Source organism: Poecilia latipinna, unplaced genomic scaffold (assembly GCF_001443285.1).
Source record: "Poecilia latipinna isolate Pla-1442-1.1 unplaced genomic scaffold, P_latipinna-1.0 Scaffold1062, whole genome shotgun sequence".
Taxonomy (NCBI): Eukaryota; Metazoa; Chordata; class Actinopteri; order Cyprinodontiformes; family Poeciliidae; genus Poecilia; species Poecilia latipinna.
Window position 1 is genome coordinate 171,462 of NW_015113678.1, and position 20,110 is coordinate 191,571.

General features: G+C 40.4%; 2 protein-coding genes across 6 annotated transcripts; one reads left to right on the top strand and one right to left on the bottom strand.

The window, feature by feature from the left end:
* The first annotated feature begins 305 nt into the window (after positions 1-305).
* Positions 306-2,336, top strand: cfl1l (cofilin 1 (non-muscle), like). The gene is made up of 4 exons (XM_015051728.1): positions 306-415; positions 1,221-1,510; positions 1,633-1,709; positions 1,841-2,336. Exons 1-4 carry the CDS (start codon positions 413-415, stop codon positions 1,948-1,950), a joined length of 480 nt encoding a protein of 159 aa, XP_014907214.1. The 5' UTR covers positions 306-412; the 3' UTR covers positions 1,951-2,336.
* A 1,376-nt stretch (positions 2,337-3,712) lies between these two features.
* On the bottom strand, positions 3,713-19,311 carry rrbp1a (ribosome binding protein 1a). Of its 5 annotated transcripts, none has more exons than XM_015051726.1 (27): positions 19,056-19,311; positions 16,032-17,055; positions 14,645-14,811; positions 14,415-14,537; positions 13,072-13,224; positions 12,819-12,937; positions 12,514-12,667; positions 10,430-10,568; positions 10,166-10,347; positions 10,049-10,083; positions 9,871-9,946; positions 9,744-9,781; positions 9,588-9,669; positions 9,463-9,500; positions 8,716-8,788; positions 8,540-8,629; positions 8,365-8,451; positions 8,174-8,263; positions 7,998-8,090; positions 7,868-7,918; positions 7,704-7,784; positions 6,975-7,058; positions 6,671-6,748; positions 6,064-6,147; positions 5,877-5,975; positions 4,311-4,454; positions 3,713-4,219 (listed from the first exon to the last, which is right to left on the bottom strand). In XM_015051726.1, the coding sequence occupies exons 2-27, from the start codon at positions 17,035-17,037 to the stop codon at positions 4,181-4,183; spliced, it is 3,405 nt and encodes a 1,134-aa protein (XP_014907212.1). In that variant the 5' UTR covers positions 17,038-17,055; positions 19,056-19,311; the 3' UTR covers positions 3,713-4,180. The 5 variants fall into 5 exon arrangements, with proteins under 5 accessions (XP_014907212.1, XP_014907208.1, XP_014907209.1 ...); XM_015051722.1 differs by having other exon boundaries at positions 10,049-10,086; XM_015051723.1 differs by having other exon boundaries at positions 10,049-10,086; positions 16,032-17,075.
* Positions 19,312-20,110: the final 799 nt, after the last annotated feature.

Here is a 20,110-nt window from a genome sequence, read left to right on the forward strand (position 1 = left end):
CAGCAGATGGGTTAAAGGTGGACAGGTTTGCTTTCCATATAAGGCTATGAGTTGCTAACCTTCAACACCTGGAGTTTTACTTGGAAAACCTAAGTCAGTTTATGGATTTGCACCACTGAATCAAATTATAACGGGGGAACTTAAACGTGTGGGACTTTGTAATGCAATCCGAGCAATGGCAAAAACTGTGATTCAGGCTTTGCATGAGATATAATTAAAAGCCGAAGTTGCAGCTGTAAGTGTATCACACCTGCGCCGAAGTGGGTGGGTCTGTTGGAGGTGTGCTCACTTAGTGCAGCTCCTCCTCTGTGAGTCAACCTGCTGCTCTTCCTTCTTATAACCCGCTCAGCAGTCTGACTGCAGCTGCCATTTTTTCCTCTGCTGCCTCTTTCCTTCACACATCACAAGCACAATGGTGAGTGAGTGAGCGAGCACACTTTCTGTGAGATTGTGGTGGATTTTAGATGAAATGTGATCTTGAATAAGAGTTCAGTTTTATTTGTTTGGCTCATAGGAAATGCAAGCATTATGTCTTATTTTTTTGTTGTTTTAGTCACTTCCTTATTTTAGAACATGTGGAACATTTGAGTTTGTATATATGTAGTTTTTAAGTGATTTTAAAATTAAAGAGGGTTTATAATCTGGAGCTTATCGGGTGTGAACTATTTAAGGGGGTGAAAATGAACCAGGTGGCGAAAAGGGTTTGTGCAAGGTGTGGTTTGCCTCCAAAATGGAGGGAGCTCCGTACGTGTTTGAAACTTGTTGAGGGTCGCTGAGGGCAGAGTTTCTTGTGCTAACTTGTTCCAGACTGACTGGAATGCAGTTGAACCAAGGCCCAAGACTGGCTGGGAAGCAACACTTTAATTCAAAGAAGACAGAAGTTCATAAAGCTTTTGTGAGCTTCATTGCCTCAACTGGACTGACATTTTTGCACTCAGTTTTGAAGTTGTGAAGAGCTTCCTGTTTCTTCATCTCTCTGTTCTGCTTTTCTTCTCAGAACCAGAGTACAAGTAAAGAGTAGCTGCTGAAGCTCCAATCCAGGCCCAAATTTGACAAAAGGGTCTGGATTGTGGCAGTTTCTAATGTATTAGTAAAGTTTTAGAGCACAAAACTGATCATTAATCTCGGCACACTCCTTTAGAAAAGCATTTTTTCCCTTTTTTTTTTTTTTTTTTTAATTCCCTGTTTCAACCCTAAAATGTGAATTTCTGTTTTCTCAGGCATCTGGAGTGCAAGTCGACGACCAAGTCAAGGACATCATCAGTGACATGAAAGTGGTGAAGAGCGACGCGGATGCAAACGAGCGCATCAGAATTGTGGTCTTGGAAATCAAAGAGGGTTTTATCAAAGTGGAAAATGTCTTCAGAGAAAAGGATTTGAGCGGGGAGAACGACATCTTCAGGTTCTTCTTGAATCAGCTGGACAAGGACAAGTGTCGCTACCTGCTGTACGACTGCCACTTTGAGACCAAGGAGTCGAGCAGGAAAGAGGAGCTGGTCTTTGTGATGTGGTACTTGCAGATATTTCTTTCAGGCAAAATTTGTCATTTTTAAGTAGTCGGAAATGTGGGGCTACTGTGTTTATGAGAACTGAACAGGATTGGCAAGCTGGCTGACCATTTCTTTGTTCCAGGGCTCCTGAAACCGCACCCATCAAGTCCAAAATGCAGTACGCTAGCTCAAAAGACTCTCTTAAGAAGGTTTTGACAGGTAGGTTTTTGCTTTCTTAATTTAAGCGGTGTTGTAAAAATCCCATGTTTCAACTCTTGAGTGACTTGATGCTTCACATTCATTTGAGGAAATTTATTAAATTTAATTTCTGTGTATGTATATCTTCTCAGGCATCAAACACGAGCTGCAAATGAACGACCTCTCAGATTACGGCACCAGGGACCAATTTGCAGCAAAGATCAGCAAAAACGTTATCAAAGTTGAAGGCCATGATGTCTAATGAAAAAAATCAAATCCTGCTTTTGAAAAGCCGACTCTGATCACAGCTTCTAATCTTCTGATTCAGTTTGTTTAATCTGGTCTCTTAAAAAAATAAAATAAAATGGGGGTGGGAGGAAATTGTCAGATCCCTTCTGTTCCTCTAAAGCTCTGTACATATGGTTAGATTCTTGCATGTTCATGTACAATTGATCTGGGTACATAAGCTGTAAAATACTTTCAGGTTTACAAACTCTGTATGACTGGGCTTATAGTTTGACCCACAACTGCATTTCTTAGACTATTGCACTGTGGCTACATGGAAATACTGTACATCTTTGTATGTAAAAGAACTGAAAATTACAAGAAAGTCAGTCAATGTATTGTCAAATAAAGTGAGTGCAACAATTTTTGTATCTTTTTTTTTTTTTTAAGTCATTTGTCTAGTAGGTAAATTTGCACATTGAGGCTCAGGATTTTGCATTTTGTACCTCCAGAAAGCTGGCTGTCCTGCAGATACAGCAGAAAAAGTAAAGTGCATTAATTGACTTTAGCATACTAACCAAAAAACAAGTAATTCTGAGATTTGACCTAATTTAATGACATTTTAATGCAATTTAGCGGGAGAATAACTGCAGTGTTCTGTCTTGAGCATAAATGTGACTGCCTAATTTATCTTACAAACTGTCTTAATGCATCTGATAAACTTAAGTTTTCTATTATGGCAACTAAAACCTTTGTGCTCAACAGTTAACTTCCCAAAAGTCATTGCATCTTTAAGGAAATGAGATTTCCTGCTTCAAACCATGAAGGGCTGAGCAAACTAAAATTGCAACTGATGTGTGGCAGTGTCTCAGTGATGTCACTTCTACTTCTCAGATTCAAACCATATAAGGAATAGTTTGGCAGGAACTTGTCTTCTATTCAAAATGGACCTATTTGCTTTTAACTCTGCATCTGTGTGAAACCGTGCACCACAACAGCTTTACGGCTTTCTGTTGCAAGTTGGTGAAGTTTAAACAATGCTGGGTTTTAGTTTCACTTCTACAAAGTCTTTTAAAAGCAGATATGGATCAAGCCTGAAACCAAAGCACACAACATTCATTGTGCAAAACATTTCCTGGTGTAACTCAAGAGCAAAAAGAGGCTGAAACCATTTTAACGTACTAAATTTATGACCAAATTTGACATGTAGCAAGAGAGTTGCAGTGTTGTAATACTTCCTGACAGACCTGTGACAGTTTTTTTTTTTTTGAACCCAGGCAGGATGTGCAACTGTTAATGGGGGTGTTTGTTGCATGAATGCCATACAGGGCAAATTCTTCTAGGCCCCATCCAAAACCACACACAGGCCCAGTAAAGCTCTTTAAGCATTAAACATTAAAGCATTTTTTTTTTACATCTATAAATATATTTTAAAATTTCACATTTATAGAAACATAGCACAAAAATTAAGGACTTGTATTTAGTCGATTTATAATGGTTATAGAATAGCATGAAAACCAAGTTCTGATTACATATATTCTGCATATAAAAATACTTTTTAATATATATTTTTTCTATTAAAAATGCTTAGTTGTAAAATGGAATATCTGGATTATTAGAGAAAATTTTATGTTTTCATTGTAATGTGTATTTTTTTTAAATTTATATTCAAAAAACATCTTGGTTTCAAAGTTTGAACTTAATTACTGAGGTTTTGTCTTCTGATTTGTCCACATGCATAACTTTGAATCAGGAAAGGAAATATAAAATCTCTCCCTCTCACACACAACAGCAGCAGGTAGTGCTCAACTGTAGTTTATTCATTCATACAAATCTGATGTGTTTGTCAGCCAGCTGCAGAGGAAAAGCAGGCTCTACAATGAACCATAAAGTGTTCCCATCATTCAACCACATAGAAAAGACATACAAAGTAATTGCACAGATTGAAGCACGTCTGACGTGCATTCACGTTCCCTTTTTAACACTGAACTATGGGGGGAAATGTTTGGACTATAAGGCAAAGGGATAAATAACTTCTGACATAGTCAGAATCGTAGATGGAATGTGGGCTTCAGTAAAGACTGCAGCAGGATACTCTCCTCTAATCTTGCTTTGAAATATTCATTACACAAAAATATTTGATCCCTAAAAGTTGCAACGAAATGCAAACAACTACAGTACAAGAAAGAATAAATTTGGAATGCATAACTAGGTAATTATAAGGCATATTTGGCGGTTTTATTGTAGCGTTCCTGGTGAGCTTCAACTCAGACGGATGTTCCTTCCTTCAGTTCCACAAATTCCCCCTGAAAAAAAAAAAAAAAAGAAATATGAAAAAGTGACAAAATATGGAAAGATTTAAAGCCAATCTGTGTGTTATAGCAGTAGGAGACGCACTTTGACCTCCAGGTGTTCCTGTAATGTTCTCACAGTCTCTCTCTCTTTGGTCAGCTGCTCCTGAGTGGCTTTAAGAAGCTGCTGGAGCTTAGTGGCTGCTTGGCCAAGGTCTTTGGACAGCTTCTTCTCCTTCTCAAGACGCTCCTGTTCAAATTATTATAGCAAACATAACTCTGAATGGTGTAAAATCTGTAAAATGTTTCAAAGATTTGAGGAAAAGAAACTGAATGGCTCAAGCTTTGACAGATAAGGTTCTCAAATGTAAGTAAGATTATTAACCATGTTAAATTGTCACCAACTGTAGAGAGGGTCTTGTTTAACACAATGTTTAGACGTTGGCGTTTAACTCTGACAACCACATAATTGTGCTGGTCTCACAGTCAAGTATATAAACATTTTTTTTATACCAGTTAAAAGTGTTCCCCTGGTTTAACACAACAAGCTAAAATGAACTTCATAGGAAACAACATAAACTGGTTGTTTTTGAACACCTATAATCTGAAAAATGTGGGGTAGATTTGCACTTAGATTTCTACCTAACCTGACAGGACAGGAGGTCATTAATCTGTAAAGCAGCCAAGAGGAAGAAGATTCCACTGACAAAACGACTTAGTCTTACGCAGCGCTACACAAATCTGGTCTTTACTAAAGAGCAGAAAGAAGATGGCCGCTGTTCAAAGTGCCACAAAAAGTCCTGTCTGCAGTCTCTCAAGTCAAATATGGAGAACAGCAAACATGTAAAAAGAAGATCGACAAACATGTCGAGAGGAGATCAAATTTGACTTTTAGGAATATGAGCAAAGCTATGTGGATAATCCATACTTCTAGGTGAGACCTCGTATGGGCAGCATCATGCTGCGGGGATGCTTCTCTTCAGCAGGTTGTGGTGGATTCTCAGTCATCCAGGTTATGATAGTCCTGTGCGCTTCAAAAGAAGTGGTCTCGCAGAACTTTTGAGAATTTTACAGTGGAAAAACCAACTTGCACCCAACAGGATGACGGAGAGGGACTTGTTACGATATGGTAACCATGGTGAAGTTTTTTTTTTTTTTTTTTCTCTTTAACTTGTTTTTTTCTTGAAAACAAGTTAAAGTTTTCTTTTGACCTGCTGTGTGTTCACAGCAGGTCAATTCTGTTGAAATTGTTCACATTATGAGAGGGGGAAACGTTGTATGCTGTAACTGACAAATGTGTACAGTATGTATACCGTACGATATGTATTGTTCTCGATAAACTTATCTTTAAAAAAAACAAAACGGAAAAAAAAGAACTTTTCATCTTCTCTTGTATGAGAGGTGAATAGTCTTTGAGAAATAGAAGAAATCCAGTTACCGTCTATTTAAACACTCAAGATTTACTTTAACAGGGACAATGAAGCTGGTCAGAGTTAATGGAAATGTTGATTGAGATCGTACAGCTTAAGATCAATATACTCTCACTCGCACATTTGGGGCTGGCTGATTTTTGTGGCTTCTTTTGAATAATAAATAAAGGAAAGTGTTTATCGCAGCAGAATGAAAAGCTGCTGCACTGAGCTAAACATTACATCCGGGTATCTTAACACACCTTGAGCTGAGCTACGTCTTCTGTGTCAGATTGCGGCGCGTCTGTAGAAACTTTTAAAAGATCCAGCTGGGCCTGGAGTTCCCCCACCGTCTTCTGGGCCTGGAAGTCAAAGAGGCGTGTCAGTATGACTCACTGCAGCATCACACGAACACACGACCAGCGAGCGCACAGGTGACGTCTCGGCTACCTGCTCGAATTCCTCCAGGAGCTGCTGCCTCTGAGTCTCCTCTCCGCGCAGCTTCTCCGTCGTCTGGTTCAACTCGTTCTGAACCTGGCAGCACACACACACCATCACAACGCTGTAAATACACACTTTTCCAGATACGCATGTGTCAAATCAGCACACTGAAGCTGGTCCAAGTTAGTTTCTTGTCGATATGTTTTAGCTGAAATGTTCAAGTAGAGAACTTATGTTCTACTCTGTTAATGGAGGAGAAAATTAGTTAACACAGGATGGAGGGGAGCATGCTAACAAGGAGGAAGAGCAGCGGTGAGGGTTAAGTGTACTTAGCTGACGCAAACAGTGGTTAGCATACAGAGCTGCCGTCAGAGGAGTACTGGACAGACTGGAAATGAAGCAAGTCCCGAATCTAAACTCATCCGTTTGTGTTTACACACGCTGACTTTTGGCTTTATTGTTTAGCACGTCAGCTAAACCTGATGGCAAATAAAAAGGTTCTTTATTTCAGATTAGACCCAGCTCCTATGGGACGAGTTCTGGGCTGCTGTTCCAGTCGCTGTCTGGTACTTTCTGACAGGAAGCGGAGGGTGCCCTGTGATCCTCGCACCCTGACCTGACTGGGTTCGGCCTCAGCCGGGCCGTTCTGCTCTCCCTGAGTCCGCTTCGTGATCTCGCCCAGCTGTGCTCTGACCTGAAACAGGAAGCCGTCGCCAGTCACTCGTTACGCAATCGCCGTGGATGAATCCCGTGACGTTACTGACACCTTACAGAGCAGGTTGTGAGCATAAAGGAGGGATTTCCACTAATTCCTCACACCTCCCCTCTCAACGCAGTCGCTCAGGTATTTGGATTTGTACATGTTTGTCTTTGAAGGCCAAAAAGAAAAAAAAGGAAGGAGCATTGGAATAAAAATTCACCTGTTGGAGCTCCTCCTTGTGTGCCCGGACATCCTTCTGGGCCAAGTCCAACTGGTTCTGGTAATCTGACAGCTGCAGCTTCAGCTGAGCACAGAGGGGACAAATAAAAGATATGAAATAGATGGAATTCATTTGGGTTCAGCTTCTTCACTCAAATTCCTAAAAAAAAAAAATCCAGGGCAACAAATTGCCTTGAACATTAGTGAACAACCAGCATTAGGGTATAAAACAATATTGTAAGTTTTGAACCTCTGATAGAGGTCTGCTCACTTCATCTAAAAAATAATAATAATAATAATAAAATGAAAGAGTATGGTAGAGGTAAGGAGCTCTGGTCACACGAGGAAAAAAAAACTGAATCTTCCAATCAAGAAGATATTTTAAAACTTCCAGAGTTTGAAACTGGAAAAATAAATCGAGTACAAAACATTTAACATTCAAATGTGAGTTTGGCTTCTTTCACAACTTTTTAAGGCTGGATCTCATTTAGAGTCAACATATCTGGAATGGTTTATCTTGCACTGAGGTTCTTTTAAAAAGGTCAGTTTATGACAACTTTATGTAGGTTGAAAAAAAAGGAAAAAGGGAAATCCAAAGATTTATAATCACAAATTCAACCCTGATGAAAAGGGGTTCAAAGTTGTACGAGTAACACATGGAGATTTAATAGAAAGAGACAGCTTGTATTTATTGTGTGTTTATATAAGAGATTGGTTCCTGCTTGCGTACCTGCGCCACTTCCTCTGAGGTCATTAGGTTGTCTGATTGCTTTTCAAGCTGAGCTTCCAGAAGCATCACTTGTTCCTTCAACTGAACAAACACACAAAACAGGACATTTAACATTTTTACTCAAAAACTCCCTGAAAATGTGAATTACAGTAAGAAAAACCAACCTGTTCTACACTTTGGTTTTCTGCTTCCAGCTTGCTGACTTTCTGCAAAGCCTGTCAGAGTCACAGAGGGAAGAGCGACGTCTCAGACGGAATCAGACTGATCATGACCAAAGGTCAGGCTTCCACATACCTCCTTCAGCTGTTCTTCTGAGTTTGCCATCTTTGACTTCCAAACCAGCTCCTCCTCTTCCACGCTTTTCTGCAGATGTTTCAGCATTCCTTCCTGCATCATAATTACACAAGTAGTATCTATTGAACACAGAAAGCTAATGACTGTTCCATGTTGTGCCGATTTCATCCACTTACAGTTTCAGCCAGGACCGTCCTGTACTGGTCACATTCAGCCTGAAGGGAACTGTAGTTCTCCTCCGATTCCTTCAGTTTCTCCAGCAACTCCTGTAACAACAACAACAAACATCCAAAGCTTCTTCTGGAAACATTTTCATCAACTTTATATTCATTTGTGAAAAAAATAAAGAAATAAAGGAAATGCTTACTGGCGATGCTGTGCTTGAATGAGACTCCTTACTCTGCTGGCTAAGGGCCTCCTGAGCTTTCTGTGTAAATGCTTTTAACCAGTTGGGCTAAATAAAAAAAGAAAGGAAAACAGAAAGATCATCACTGTAAATTGGATCACTGTCACAGTATCAGTTAGTGATCTCTGTTACTTACCTGCTCTGTCTCCACTGGAATCTGTGGGAAGAGCGACTGAAGAGCTTCTTTGGCTTCGTTCTGAAGAGCTGCCAGTTGAGCCACACCATTCTGCAGCAGAGGACGGCCTAATCAGTTGGCTCATAAACACCAAACCATAAAGTCATTCATGTAAAACAAACAAAATGAAAGCTTACAGCATCTGTGGCAGCTTTTGCTTCCCTCAACTCCTCTTGCAGTGATGCAACAAGGGAATCCTTCTCAGACAGACTGACAAAAAACAAAAGCATAGTTCCTCAGTTCTCGGTTCTGTTGAACCCAAATTAAAGCACAGATACAACAGTTCTCTATGGATTTATGGCAGATGTTCCTACAGTGGCCAGGCAATAAATAACAGCAATAAATACACCAACAAAAGCAACTTTTGACCATTACATAAAAGGAACAAACTCTGGAGATAGATAGATATAGACATCCCTGCATCATATTTCAATTATACATAGTATAATATTTTCCCACAGCACAAAAATCAGAGACCAAATGGAAGTCATGAGTCTATCTAAGAAAAAAAAAGTAACAGCAACAATAAAAGCTTTAACCAAAAACATTTAAGACTTGACTAGTACGGAATATATTTAATATACTGAGACTGGATAAATTTAAATAACTTGCAGAACCTCTCAAGCCCTGATCTATGAAGGTTTACAGGACAATAAAAAAAAGTAGTAAATTGTCAGGTTTTGCTTTTTAAACTTTTTTCTGTGATGTTTCATCTAGTCGGAGGCTAAATGAGTTTTTCCTCACACCAGCTTATTTCCATGTTTCAACACATCCAGACTTTGAGCAGAGTGAAGGAGCCCTGGACCCTTCACACATATTACCAAATCACCTTTTAACACTTTGAACAAAAAGGAATGAAGTAAAATCCAGGTGCAGTGTGTTACCTGTTCTGCAGCTGTGTGACCTTTGCTGAAGTGTCCGACTAGAAAAAAAACACAAAAACACAATATTTGCTCAGTAACACCCCGTCGGCCATAGAATAATTCACATTTAACACGAGGAAATTTACTTTTGCGTTTTCAACTTGCACCATCTCTTCTTTGAGGTTTTTGAGTTCTTCCTGAAGTGAGCTGACAAGGCTGGCATCCTCACTAAACAGATTAGCATCAGTTAATTTGTGCCTAGCCAGCAGGATCTCAGGGACAAACAAAGGAAAACGCCTTACCTCTTATTTTTTTGCTCAAGTTCAGTAATGGCGTTCTCCTAGTGGATCAGATTCTCATTGTTAGCATCAAGAACAACAGTGGCTCCACTGGACAGTGGATTTAGTACTAATTGATTGTAACACTCACTGCAGCTTCCTGCTTTATCTGCAGCTGCTTCAGTTCTTCATGAAGTGAACTCAGCTGGCTGTCCTTTTCTTGAAGGCTGTAAAAAAACAACAACAAACAAACAAAAAAAACCTAATCAGTAAGAAAAAATCTTTGCTTTCACGTCATGCCTGCAAAACACAAAAGACGACCCACTTACCTGAGCTTTAGATGTTCCAGTTCTGCTGGCTTGACCTGCTGATAAAGTGATAAAAATCACTGAGCGTTTTGTCCAAGCAAAAGTCAAACTGAAAGATCAAAAACAAAAATGTCCTACCTGCTTGCCATCCTTATCCTGTTTGCTCTGACTAGCCTCCAGCAGTGAGTTGATGGAGGCCAGCTGCTGTGTGAGCTGGCTCTTCTCCGCCTGCGTCTCCCCGAGCTGGGCAGTGAGGGTCTCCACCTGACCAGAACGCTCCTTGACCTCTGCCTCCAACCTCTCTATGCGCACTTTGTACTCTGCACGGGCAAAAATGCGACTTACTCTACACCGTAGCATGAAAAAGGTCATGAACACGACCCTGCCACGCCTTTCTCTGACCTGACACCGCGCTGCTGTCCTGCTGGCTCTGCTCCAGAGTGGCCTGCAGGCTGCTGTTTCTGCTCTGCGTCGTCCTGAGCTCCTCGCTCACCTCCTCCAGTCGCTTCTGCAACGCCTGCTCACTTTCTGCACGGCTCGCCTGGGGGATTTTGGTTAAAACGTGTCAGACAGCAGGAGGCAGCAAAGGCTTACTGAATCATTGATTAAGATATGAACTTAGAAAAAAGTGAATTAAATAATCTAAAAAATAAAAAAAACAAACATAAAAAGCTATACCCTGAGTGTTAGAATCAGTTTGGCAGGGAGGAGTTAACATTTTAACACTTTTTCACAGAGAGCGCACTGAACATTAAGGAATTTAGAGATGATTCAGACAAACGGCTGCCGCGCTTTTAGGGCGCCTGGTTGCAACATAGCAAGATGCTCGCAAACAAGAAACAGCTGCGATGGAGAGTAGGTTAATGATTAAACAACAGGGCATGTCAGCCGTGCTTACTAAGTCGCTACAAATAACCAGTAATAGAGGAAGAGCCGCAGCATGTGAGCCACCGGCGGCACAGACAAGTTGCAAATGAACTGAGACGTACTTCCCTTCAGTAAGCCATGGGGTTTGACTTGAAACCAGGAAGTGAACAAATATTAAACCAGGCAATTTATTTATTTACAGACACATTTTTAAATACGTTTAACTGTAATTAAAAGAAAAAAAAAAAAAAGAAACCGTCAAAATAGACACTTAACATAAAAATGTTGGGCACAATGCAAAATTTGTTTGTCTTACTTTTGCTTTTAAGAGAAAGTAGGATCTCAAACTTGACACACCCAATTATTAAAGCTGGCTTAAAACAGCAAGCGGTTTCGTTGTGACTCATATCCTGTTCTTCCTGCTGAGAATAACTTAAGATTTCTAGAAGAAGAAAACAATGTGTGCAAAAAATTCAGGACATCAAGGGTCTTTCTTTGATATGATACTTTGCTTTATTAAGCTTATATTGTTGTTACTCATTTATTGTTGAGCAGGTGAAAATTTTTAATTGTGCATGGAAACCACAAAGAGCCTAGTCATGTTTTCTGTCAGGCTTAAAGAGCTAAGCTCTTTTTAAACACCTACAAATCCCTTTATCACCCGTCACATTTATCTGAGATGTTTTTAATCGCAAGAGTCCTCCAGAATCCTCAAGTATGAGGATGGGTTTAAAAATAAAAACGTTAGAATAAACACACAGGAGGCTTCTGCAGTTCTTTCCTAGAAGGACAGCTGACAGTGTTGGTGAGTTTAAAAGCGAACGAAAGATGCCTTTTTGTTAAATTTAGTATTTTTCCTTATGTTTTCATTGCATGTCATTTTCTTTGCTTACTTTTAAAGAAGCTTTTATTTTGATCTCAATTTTAATTGTGCAACTTCATCTTTGATGAACTATTTCAGCTTTTTGTATCCCATTTCCATTCAAACTATAAAGCGTTGAAATTTTATTTATATACCAATTTGTATTTTATCTTACCTTGTTTCTTATTGCCATCAGATCTTAAATTACTTCCATCCATTTCTTAGTACCATCAGGGGTTTTGTTGTTTGCTTGTATTTATGCCCAATTTAAAAAATATATATTTATTGAATATGATTGGTAAAAATCATTTTAATATTTGGTCAAACAAACATACATTGGGCCATTTAAGCCTAGTTTTTAAACGGTTTTCTGTGTTTTGGTTTTGACTTGGTAGGGCACAACTCGTTTCTTGTGAGGCATAAAGTCGTCTGAAGGATCCTTACAGAAATATTTAATCAAGTTTACCAGATTTAGAAACGTTAAAGTATTTTTCTTGAAGGTGAGTTATTACACACCTACACCGATTCCTAATCCCTGCAGTAATCCATTCCCTGAACACGAGAAGGTCAGTGAATAGGTGGGAAAAGGCTTACTTTTTTTTTTTCTCTCTCCACTTCATAACCATGTGGCTACTGAAACACGACACCGGGTTTAATAGAAAACAACAAGAATAAATCTGCTTCCACATGGAAACCCGAGCACCTCTCCTGTATATGATGATAAAAAAAAAGTGCCGTTCCCACAGGCCGGGCCAACCTGCAGCAGTGAGAGCTGCTTCTCTGCGGCAGAGAGCTTGGACTCCAGCCCTTTCCTGACGTGCTCATCAGTAAGGAGACTTTCCGTCTTCTCTCCGAGCTCTTTGGTTAGCTTTGCACATTCCTGACGCAGCTTGGCCAGCTCTGCATTTTGTCTGATCGGAGAGCGACGGAAAAAAAAGAAGAAGAAAAAAAAAAAAGGGGAGCGAGATTAAGTGAAGAAAAGTTTAGAAACCAAATAATTCAAACACAAACACCAGGTGTACTACATATAAGGTCTGTAATTAAATGTAGTTAGAAACTCACTTGCTCTCAGCTTGACTAGTTGCCTGGTTTAGAGCATCGCGGAGGATTGAATTTTCCTGCTGCAGACGAGCAAGTTGGGCGTTAGGACCTTTTTCCAGCTGGTCCTGCAGGCTCAGGATCTGCAGTTTAAAGTTTTTTTTATTTTATCAGTAACACTGCAGAAATAAAAGCATCTATACAACAATATATTTCAGCAGATAAGGATCCAAGATCAAGTTCTTAGCAAATGAACAGTGATATTAAATGAACTAACCTTTGCATTGAGCCTCTGGGTCTGGGCTACATGGTCCTGGTAACTGGCCTGCATGCGCGCTTGCAGAGCGATCATTTCTTGCTCCCTCTTGCTCAGCTGAGAGCTGAGCCGCGTCTCCACGCTGGCCACCTTGGATTTCTCCGCCGACAACTCCTGGTGAATGCAAACTACAGTCAGACCCGTTCACTTCACGTTTCTGAGGCTGCAGAGTCACTTCAGGTGAAGAAATTGTGAAAATAGCCATCACTAATTTCACTTTTTAATCTTTAAGTGAGACGTTGGTCTGGTAATATTATTAAACACATAGTTTTTACAAAACAAATGTGATTCAGTGTGAATCACATTTAGATTTTCAATTCAAACTATGGTAAACATTGAAGCCGAGTACTAGCAAACCCCGCCTCCCTCTGGATGGATTCTGACTTTAATACAGGAGCTTTATAAAGATTTGTTCCAATAAGAAATCTGGTTTTGATCAGCAAGTTATTTTGTGTGCTTTATTCTAGCACCACCTTCAGGACAAAAAAAACAAAACAAAAAAACAACAACCTAAATTTAGAGTCGGTATGAGATTCTCTGATAACCTTCAGTAAAAACATCACTGCAACAGCACGTTAAAGCAGAAATGTTTACCACCAACCAGTTGCTTTTATTTAACTCTTTTGGCTTCCTTGATGTTTTTGTTTCATCTTTACACAATACTGTGTCGATTCAACTAAAACGTGGTCAGATTGTGTGTTTCAGGGTAGTTTTAAATTTTCATTATTTTCCTGTTTCCTTTCAGCATGTTTGAGCCACTGACTCATTCAAAATCCTTTTTCTGGATACAGAAAAATTGCAATCTGACTTGTTTTCCATATTTCCGAGTGGAAAAACCCTCCAGCATGTCATGCTTCATAGTTATCTAAGAAGGTGAAGATAGCTTTTTTCATGTATTGTCATTCTGCAATTTTGACTTCAAAGACTAAAAAAAAAATTTTCCAATTTTGATCAATCAACCTTGGACATACTCAGGCTCAGGTATGATGAGACTTATTTTTTAAGATGGGATTGTTTATGATTTATTTTCCTAGATTGGAAGGGAAAAGTGAAGCGTCTTAATCTTTGCCAGCAGGAAGGGGAGGGACAACACCGTATGGAGAAATCTCTGATTTCCTAAAACTTTCTCTAGTATCTCAGGACTTTTAAATCACAGCAGTGACTGACATACATTTTTTAAGTTTGGCTTGGTTTGTACATTGGTTCACCTCGACACTAGCCTATGAGCAAATCTGAACAGCAAAACCTGATTTGAAGGATCCCAGCACAGAAAATGTGTCGTGATGAGTATTTCAGTTTTGAACCTTGGTCATTTCTCGAAGACGATTCTTAGCTGCAGAAGCATCTTCCTGCTCTGCTGCCAGCTGCTTCTCTCTCTCCTCCAGCTGCTTCTTCAGCATCGTGACCGGATCTCCCTTCTGAGTGGCCTAAAAAAAAATCACAATACACAGAAAAAAAAAGTACATATCTCTCTTTATGTTGTGGTTCTTTTTTTTTTTCCCCATCCCCAATCACCAACTGCTGAGTTTCATACCGTGTGCCAGGTATCCTGGATGATGCCGACTTTCTCAGAGAGGATCTCGATGAGCCTGTGCGCCTCCCCCTCACTGAACACCATGCTGCTGATGGTGGAAACCAGAGATTTATAGGGCAGGTAGAGCGGAGCATCAGCAGAGTCGACCACCGCCGCCGCTACAGCTGCTGGAGAGAAATAAACATGATGGCAGCAAATTGAGAGACAAGAACAAACGGATTTATTATTTTTGGAAAGCTTTGGGTTTTCCTGAAGATGACTGCGTATGAGGAAAAAGGACAAGGTTGAGACTTGTTCTTTGAATATGTGGCACTGGGCAGTTTCAGATGGTAAAATGCTGGGCCGCTGTGGCACCAGGCGGAGACGAGCCGCAGGGACAGGAGAAGGTCAGCCCCTCCTCTCTGCTCATTGTCAGAGGCACTGAAAAGCTTTGTAAGCTAACCAAACAGGGCCAACAGTGTTTGGACAAGCTGCTGTGCTCTACGCCCCCCAGAGCGGCGTGCCAGACGTTACCCACCGCTGCCCCTTGGTACTGTGGGTACACAGCTGGAAGCTCATCACTACTGACAGGTTGTTTCTGCCTTGCACTAGACTGCACAATTATGTAACCCAACTATGCAGGCATGCCTTCCCTCTTGATTCAGCGGCACAAAACGCATAATCACCAGTGTTGTGGCTAATGTAGTTCCTGGCTCCACGACCACTTCCTGCACTTCAGAGGAGAAAACTAATTTCTGCAATGGAAGCTCTAAAAAGCAACAGCAGCTCCGAGGTTTTGGTAAAGGATCAGTGACCAGTTTCCTTTTAGTTATTCATATATGTTACCAAACTAAGTAAAAATATATAGTGACACATTTAAAAATGGAAATGCAGGAATACTGACGCCACTAAATCAGGCTTCCTACATGTTTTTCTATTTCCGATTCCAAGCTTTTCCAGACTCAAATTTCCAGACTTCCCGATCCTTCCAGCAAATAAAAAAAGAATCCAAAAGGTTTCTGTGATTTTATGGCAGATAATTATTTGAATGTAGAAACTGTGACTGCTGAAAGAAGTAAGGTGGATAAACTAACAAATAAAAGACATAGATGGGTAGAAGAATTAGACAGATGAATGTGATGGACAAAAGGACAAATGGACTGACAAAACAGAAAGAACGGATGGCATGATGGGTAGATTTCTTTAGACAATGTGAAAAGAAATAAACATTTCCATAATTTCTTTTCTCTTTCCGTGATTATCCAGATTTGGAGAAATCTTTAATCAAATGCTACATTTTTCAGACTGTGTAGGAACTCTAAAATGTTTAAAATATGACCAAACCTGAATATACAACATGGCTTCTAAAGCAGAATGAAGTAAATTTGTCCTGATCATATTTGCTTACCGGGCTCAGACTTCTTCTTGGAAGCCTTCTTTTTGGGTTCTTGTGCTTTGGCTGGAGCAGGAGCCTGCTGAGACCCCACTGGAGGCACGGCCATTACTGGAACATCTTTAGTGACCACCTCCAGCACTGGGGCGACCTTGGATGGAGCTGCTGCCGACTTGGCTGGGGCTGTAGAGGACTTGCTTGGTGCCGGGGCAGATTTGTTTGGTGTGGGGGTCGAAGATTTAGCCTGGACATTGGTGGATTTAGGTTGGACATTGGTGGATTTAGGTTGGACATTGGTGGATTTAGCTGACGCAGGAGCAGGAGCAGAGACAGAGGCAGGTTTGGTTGACGGAGGAGCCAAAGCGGATGCAGGAGTGGATTTCAAAGATCCAGAAGCAGACTTGGTTGAAGGGGGTCCAGAGGAGGAGGCGGCTGCTTTGCTCTGCACAGCCGGGGGAGGCTGGGTTGCAGAAGAGGCTGCTGAGGACTTTACTGGCACTGCAGCAGACACCACTGGGGCTTGCTGAGTTGAGGCTGGCTCAACCTTCGCCACCTTCTTCTTCTTTTTGTCCTTAGGCGAGGGCACAGGCGATGGCTCAGCAGCAGTTTGGGGTTGTGTCTCCGCAGCCACTGGGGCTGCAGACGGTTTAACTTCGAGGACTGGAGCAGGCTCAGGGGCAGGAACAGCAGATACAGCTGGAGCAGCAGCAGCAGGCTCAATGGCTGCTTCAGCTTCAGAGTCAGCAGCTTCTTCAGCCTTCTCCTGTTCCGGGATTTTTCCATTTGGCTTTTCCTCCTTTTTCTTCCCACGGCTCTTCTTCTCGGCTACTTTGTCCTTTTTCTTTTTCTCCGAGCGAACTGACTGTATTTTACCCAACTCTTTGCGTTGTTTAGCGAGGGCCTCCTCATAAGAGGTTTCCTTCATGGAGAAGGTGGAAACAAGGGCGATCCCTACGGCAGAGATCACCATGAAACCACCAAATACCATAATCCCAAGAGTCTGGGGGTCGTAGATGTCCATCTTTTGATTTCAGTAAACCTAAAAGGAGGAATAGGAACCTATGAACATAAGCAATAATCAAACATACTGTTTACAGCAATAACATAAGCCAGTAATTAGGGTAGTATGGTATTGCATGTCAGGCTAAAAAGAAAACAGCAGTAAACATAAAAAGAAATGCTCTAACAAGGTCTTTACTTATAACAACCTCAAGGTGTCGCTAATATCCCTAATACGTTTGAGTGAAGGCTGCAGTGACCAGACTGTGCAGCTCAGATCTTACCTAAAAAAATACACACTTCTACTGGGGTAAAGCGTCTACTTAAATAACTGAAAGATCCTCTGTGCACTCTTAATGCTGTTTAACAAAAAGAACAGCATCAATAAGCATTGCAAGAAGAAAAAAAACAACAACAGAAAAACAAACTAAGCCGCAGTCTGTATTGCTCAACAGCTACTTAGCCAATAAAAACTGTTTCTTGGGTGGTGGTGGAGAGATATACTTTCTTTTGATGTTTATTTGTAATTTAAAATATATATATATATTATTTATGCTTCTTATATACATGTGCATGCATGTTTATAATGTTTACACTTCTTCTAAAAATATATAAAAATAAAATATTTTCCCCCACCCCCAAAATATATAGCAAAGATTCATTAAAAGTGCACTTTTTGTTGGCATGAATGTAAATGTTATCACACTTAGTTTTTATAATAATGCCAAAAATGTAAACCGTTATGTGAAATTTTGTTGAATGTTTAATAAAACCAACTAAAAATTCTGATAAGATAGAGCATGATCTGTTCTACCTTTAATTTCAAATTCAATAATTAAAGTAATGTAATAAGTATTTTTAGCAGCAAACACTCTATAATTTGATGCATTAATAATTACTAATTAGTAGCCACACAAAGCAAGATGTTTTCCTCAAAAGTTGGCTGGTGGTTCACATTTATTTTCTCTCCTGTTAACTAAAAAAGGCCTGGAAGGCTTTCAGCCTACAACTCCAGTCACAAACCAGAATGCTGAGCCTGCAGGGCATTAAAACCTGCCTGAGATACACTAAAGCGCCTTCTTTACTTTATCCCAGCGCCAGTCTTGGCTTTATTTGTGTCTATCTGTATATTGAAATCCAGGAAATAAAAAAAAAATGCATTCCACAAAAAGAAAAAAAAAACATAAAGACCGTTTTCTGCAAAAACAAATGTATATCCACCTTTTTAAAAAGGTAACCGTTTAGCAATTTGAGTGCAATCAGAGTCCAGAGTCCCTGTTCATTACAGGGAAGGAGAAGGCTGAAAGGAGAATGGGCTGCTTCCTGATCTGTGGTGTCACACGTCAGTGCATCTCCACTCAGACTGAGCAGAAGAGGAGGACTTCAAGAAAACCCAACCAAGGATGATTTCAGCCTCAACAGGAGACTCAACCTACTGATGTGTTACATGCTACGTGTACTTTCCAACTCCAAACTCCCTGCCTTGTATTCGTGTGCACCGGATTCCCTCTGTGGGAATTAAAATAAGTCTTTGTCCGCTATTTATTTCTCTCTCAGGCGTACTGTTAGCAATATCTGAGCATAACTCGTCAGTTTTTATTACACAACAAAAGATGTGCTTCCACGAAGTTTTTGACTAGTTCATTTAACACATTTAAAGGGATCTGAGGAAAGGGGGGTAGAGGGATTTCAGAAATATTATAAGCACATAATCCAATATAACAATGACATGGTGCAAATTATCACAAGACATAAAGCTTTAAAACGTTCCTTAACAGCTAGCTGTAGTGCTATCAGTATTAATCAATGGATTTCGCTAATGTCCAGCATACCAACTGTTGGTCTACACAAGAAAACGCTACAAAGCCCGCAATAAAACCTGAAAATAAATCAAGAACCAAAAGTCTAAATAATCCCTCTCAAGTTTTACCCGCAGTCTTTCAGTCCAAGTAGTTATTTAACGGTTCAGCTCGAAGGTAGCTGTCCAAGCTAGCTAAGCCTGACTCAATGAATAAAATTTTCCAAGAATCCCATACTTACTGCGCTGCTGCTCCTGGTAAAGATACAGCTGCTTGCTTCAAAAAGGTACTGGTTGAGGGCAAAAAACAGGCTCTGGGTTGGAGATGATGTGACTTCTGTGGAAAGCTATCTCTATAATCCAGCTAACTTGAATCTTATTCTTTTTTTCCTCTAACGGCGCTCTCCCCCCCTCACTCCGCTGGATCCGTGGTCTGCTGTGAAGTCGTGGCACTTCGAGCTGGCTAGACGCGCTGGCCCCGTGCCCCTTACAGCTACCATAAATCTAGAAGGGCTCTGATTGGCTGAGAAGGAGCTCAGACTGGAAGAGGTTCCTGCTGGGAGTTGTAGTCCTTCACTGTCAAGTCAAACAAAAGCGGTTTGTTTTTTGAATGGAGACCCTCCACTATCACATCAACACAGCGATTAATACTGTTAGACTTTTCAAATACTTTAAGTTACGTGTAGCAGTGTTTTTAGAAACAGAAATATAACTCTTTACAAAGGAGAGGGTTTTGCAGACTGCAAAACGGGTTCTTCCTTCTGTAGTCTTATGGACATCAACGTGACAAACCTAAAGATTTTTAGTTGCAATCTGACAAATTAAGTTTTCAAAGTATCAAAGAGTTATAAGTTAAAATGCATATTTTAGAATAAACAATAGGATGGGATAAAAATAATTGTATAAAACATCTTAGAAGAAAGAATAAATTATATTTTTCCCTGAAGTCCATTAATCTGTCTGACTATCTGTTTGTCAGTCCGTCCATCTATTATACAAAACATGGCAAAATTACTCATAAAACTCTGTATATGATTAATCCATCCATTTTCTAACACCCTTGTCCTTAGTGGGGTCAGGAGGGGTGCTGGTGCCTATCTCCACCGAGCATTTCAGGCAAGAGGCAGAGTATACCCTGGACAGGTCGCTTGTCTGTGGGAGGGCAACAGGACAAACAACCATGCACACACACCTAAGAAGAATTTAGAGGGATCATTTAACCTGACAATCATGTTTTTGGACTGTGGGAGGAAGCCAGAGAACCCACAGAGAGAACATGCAAACTCCATGCTGAAAG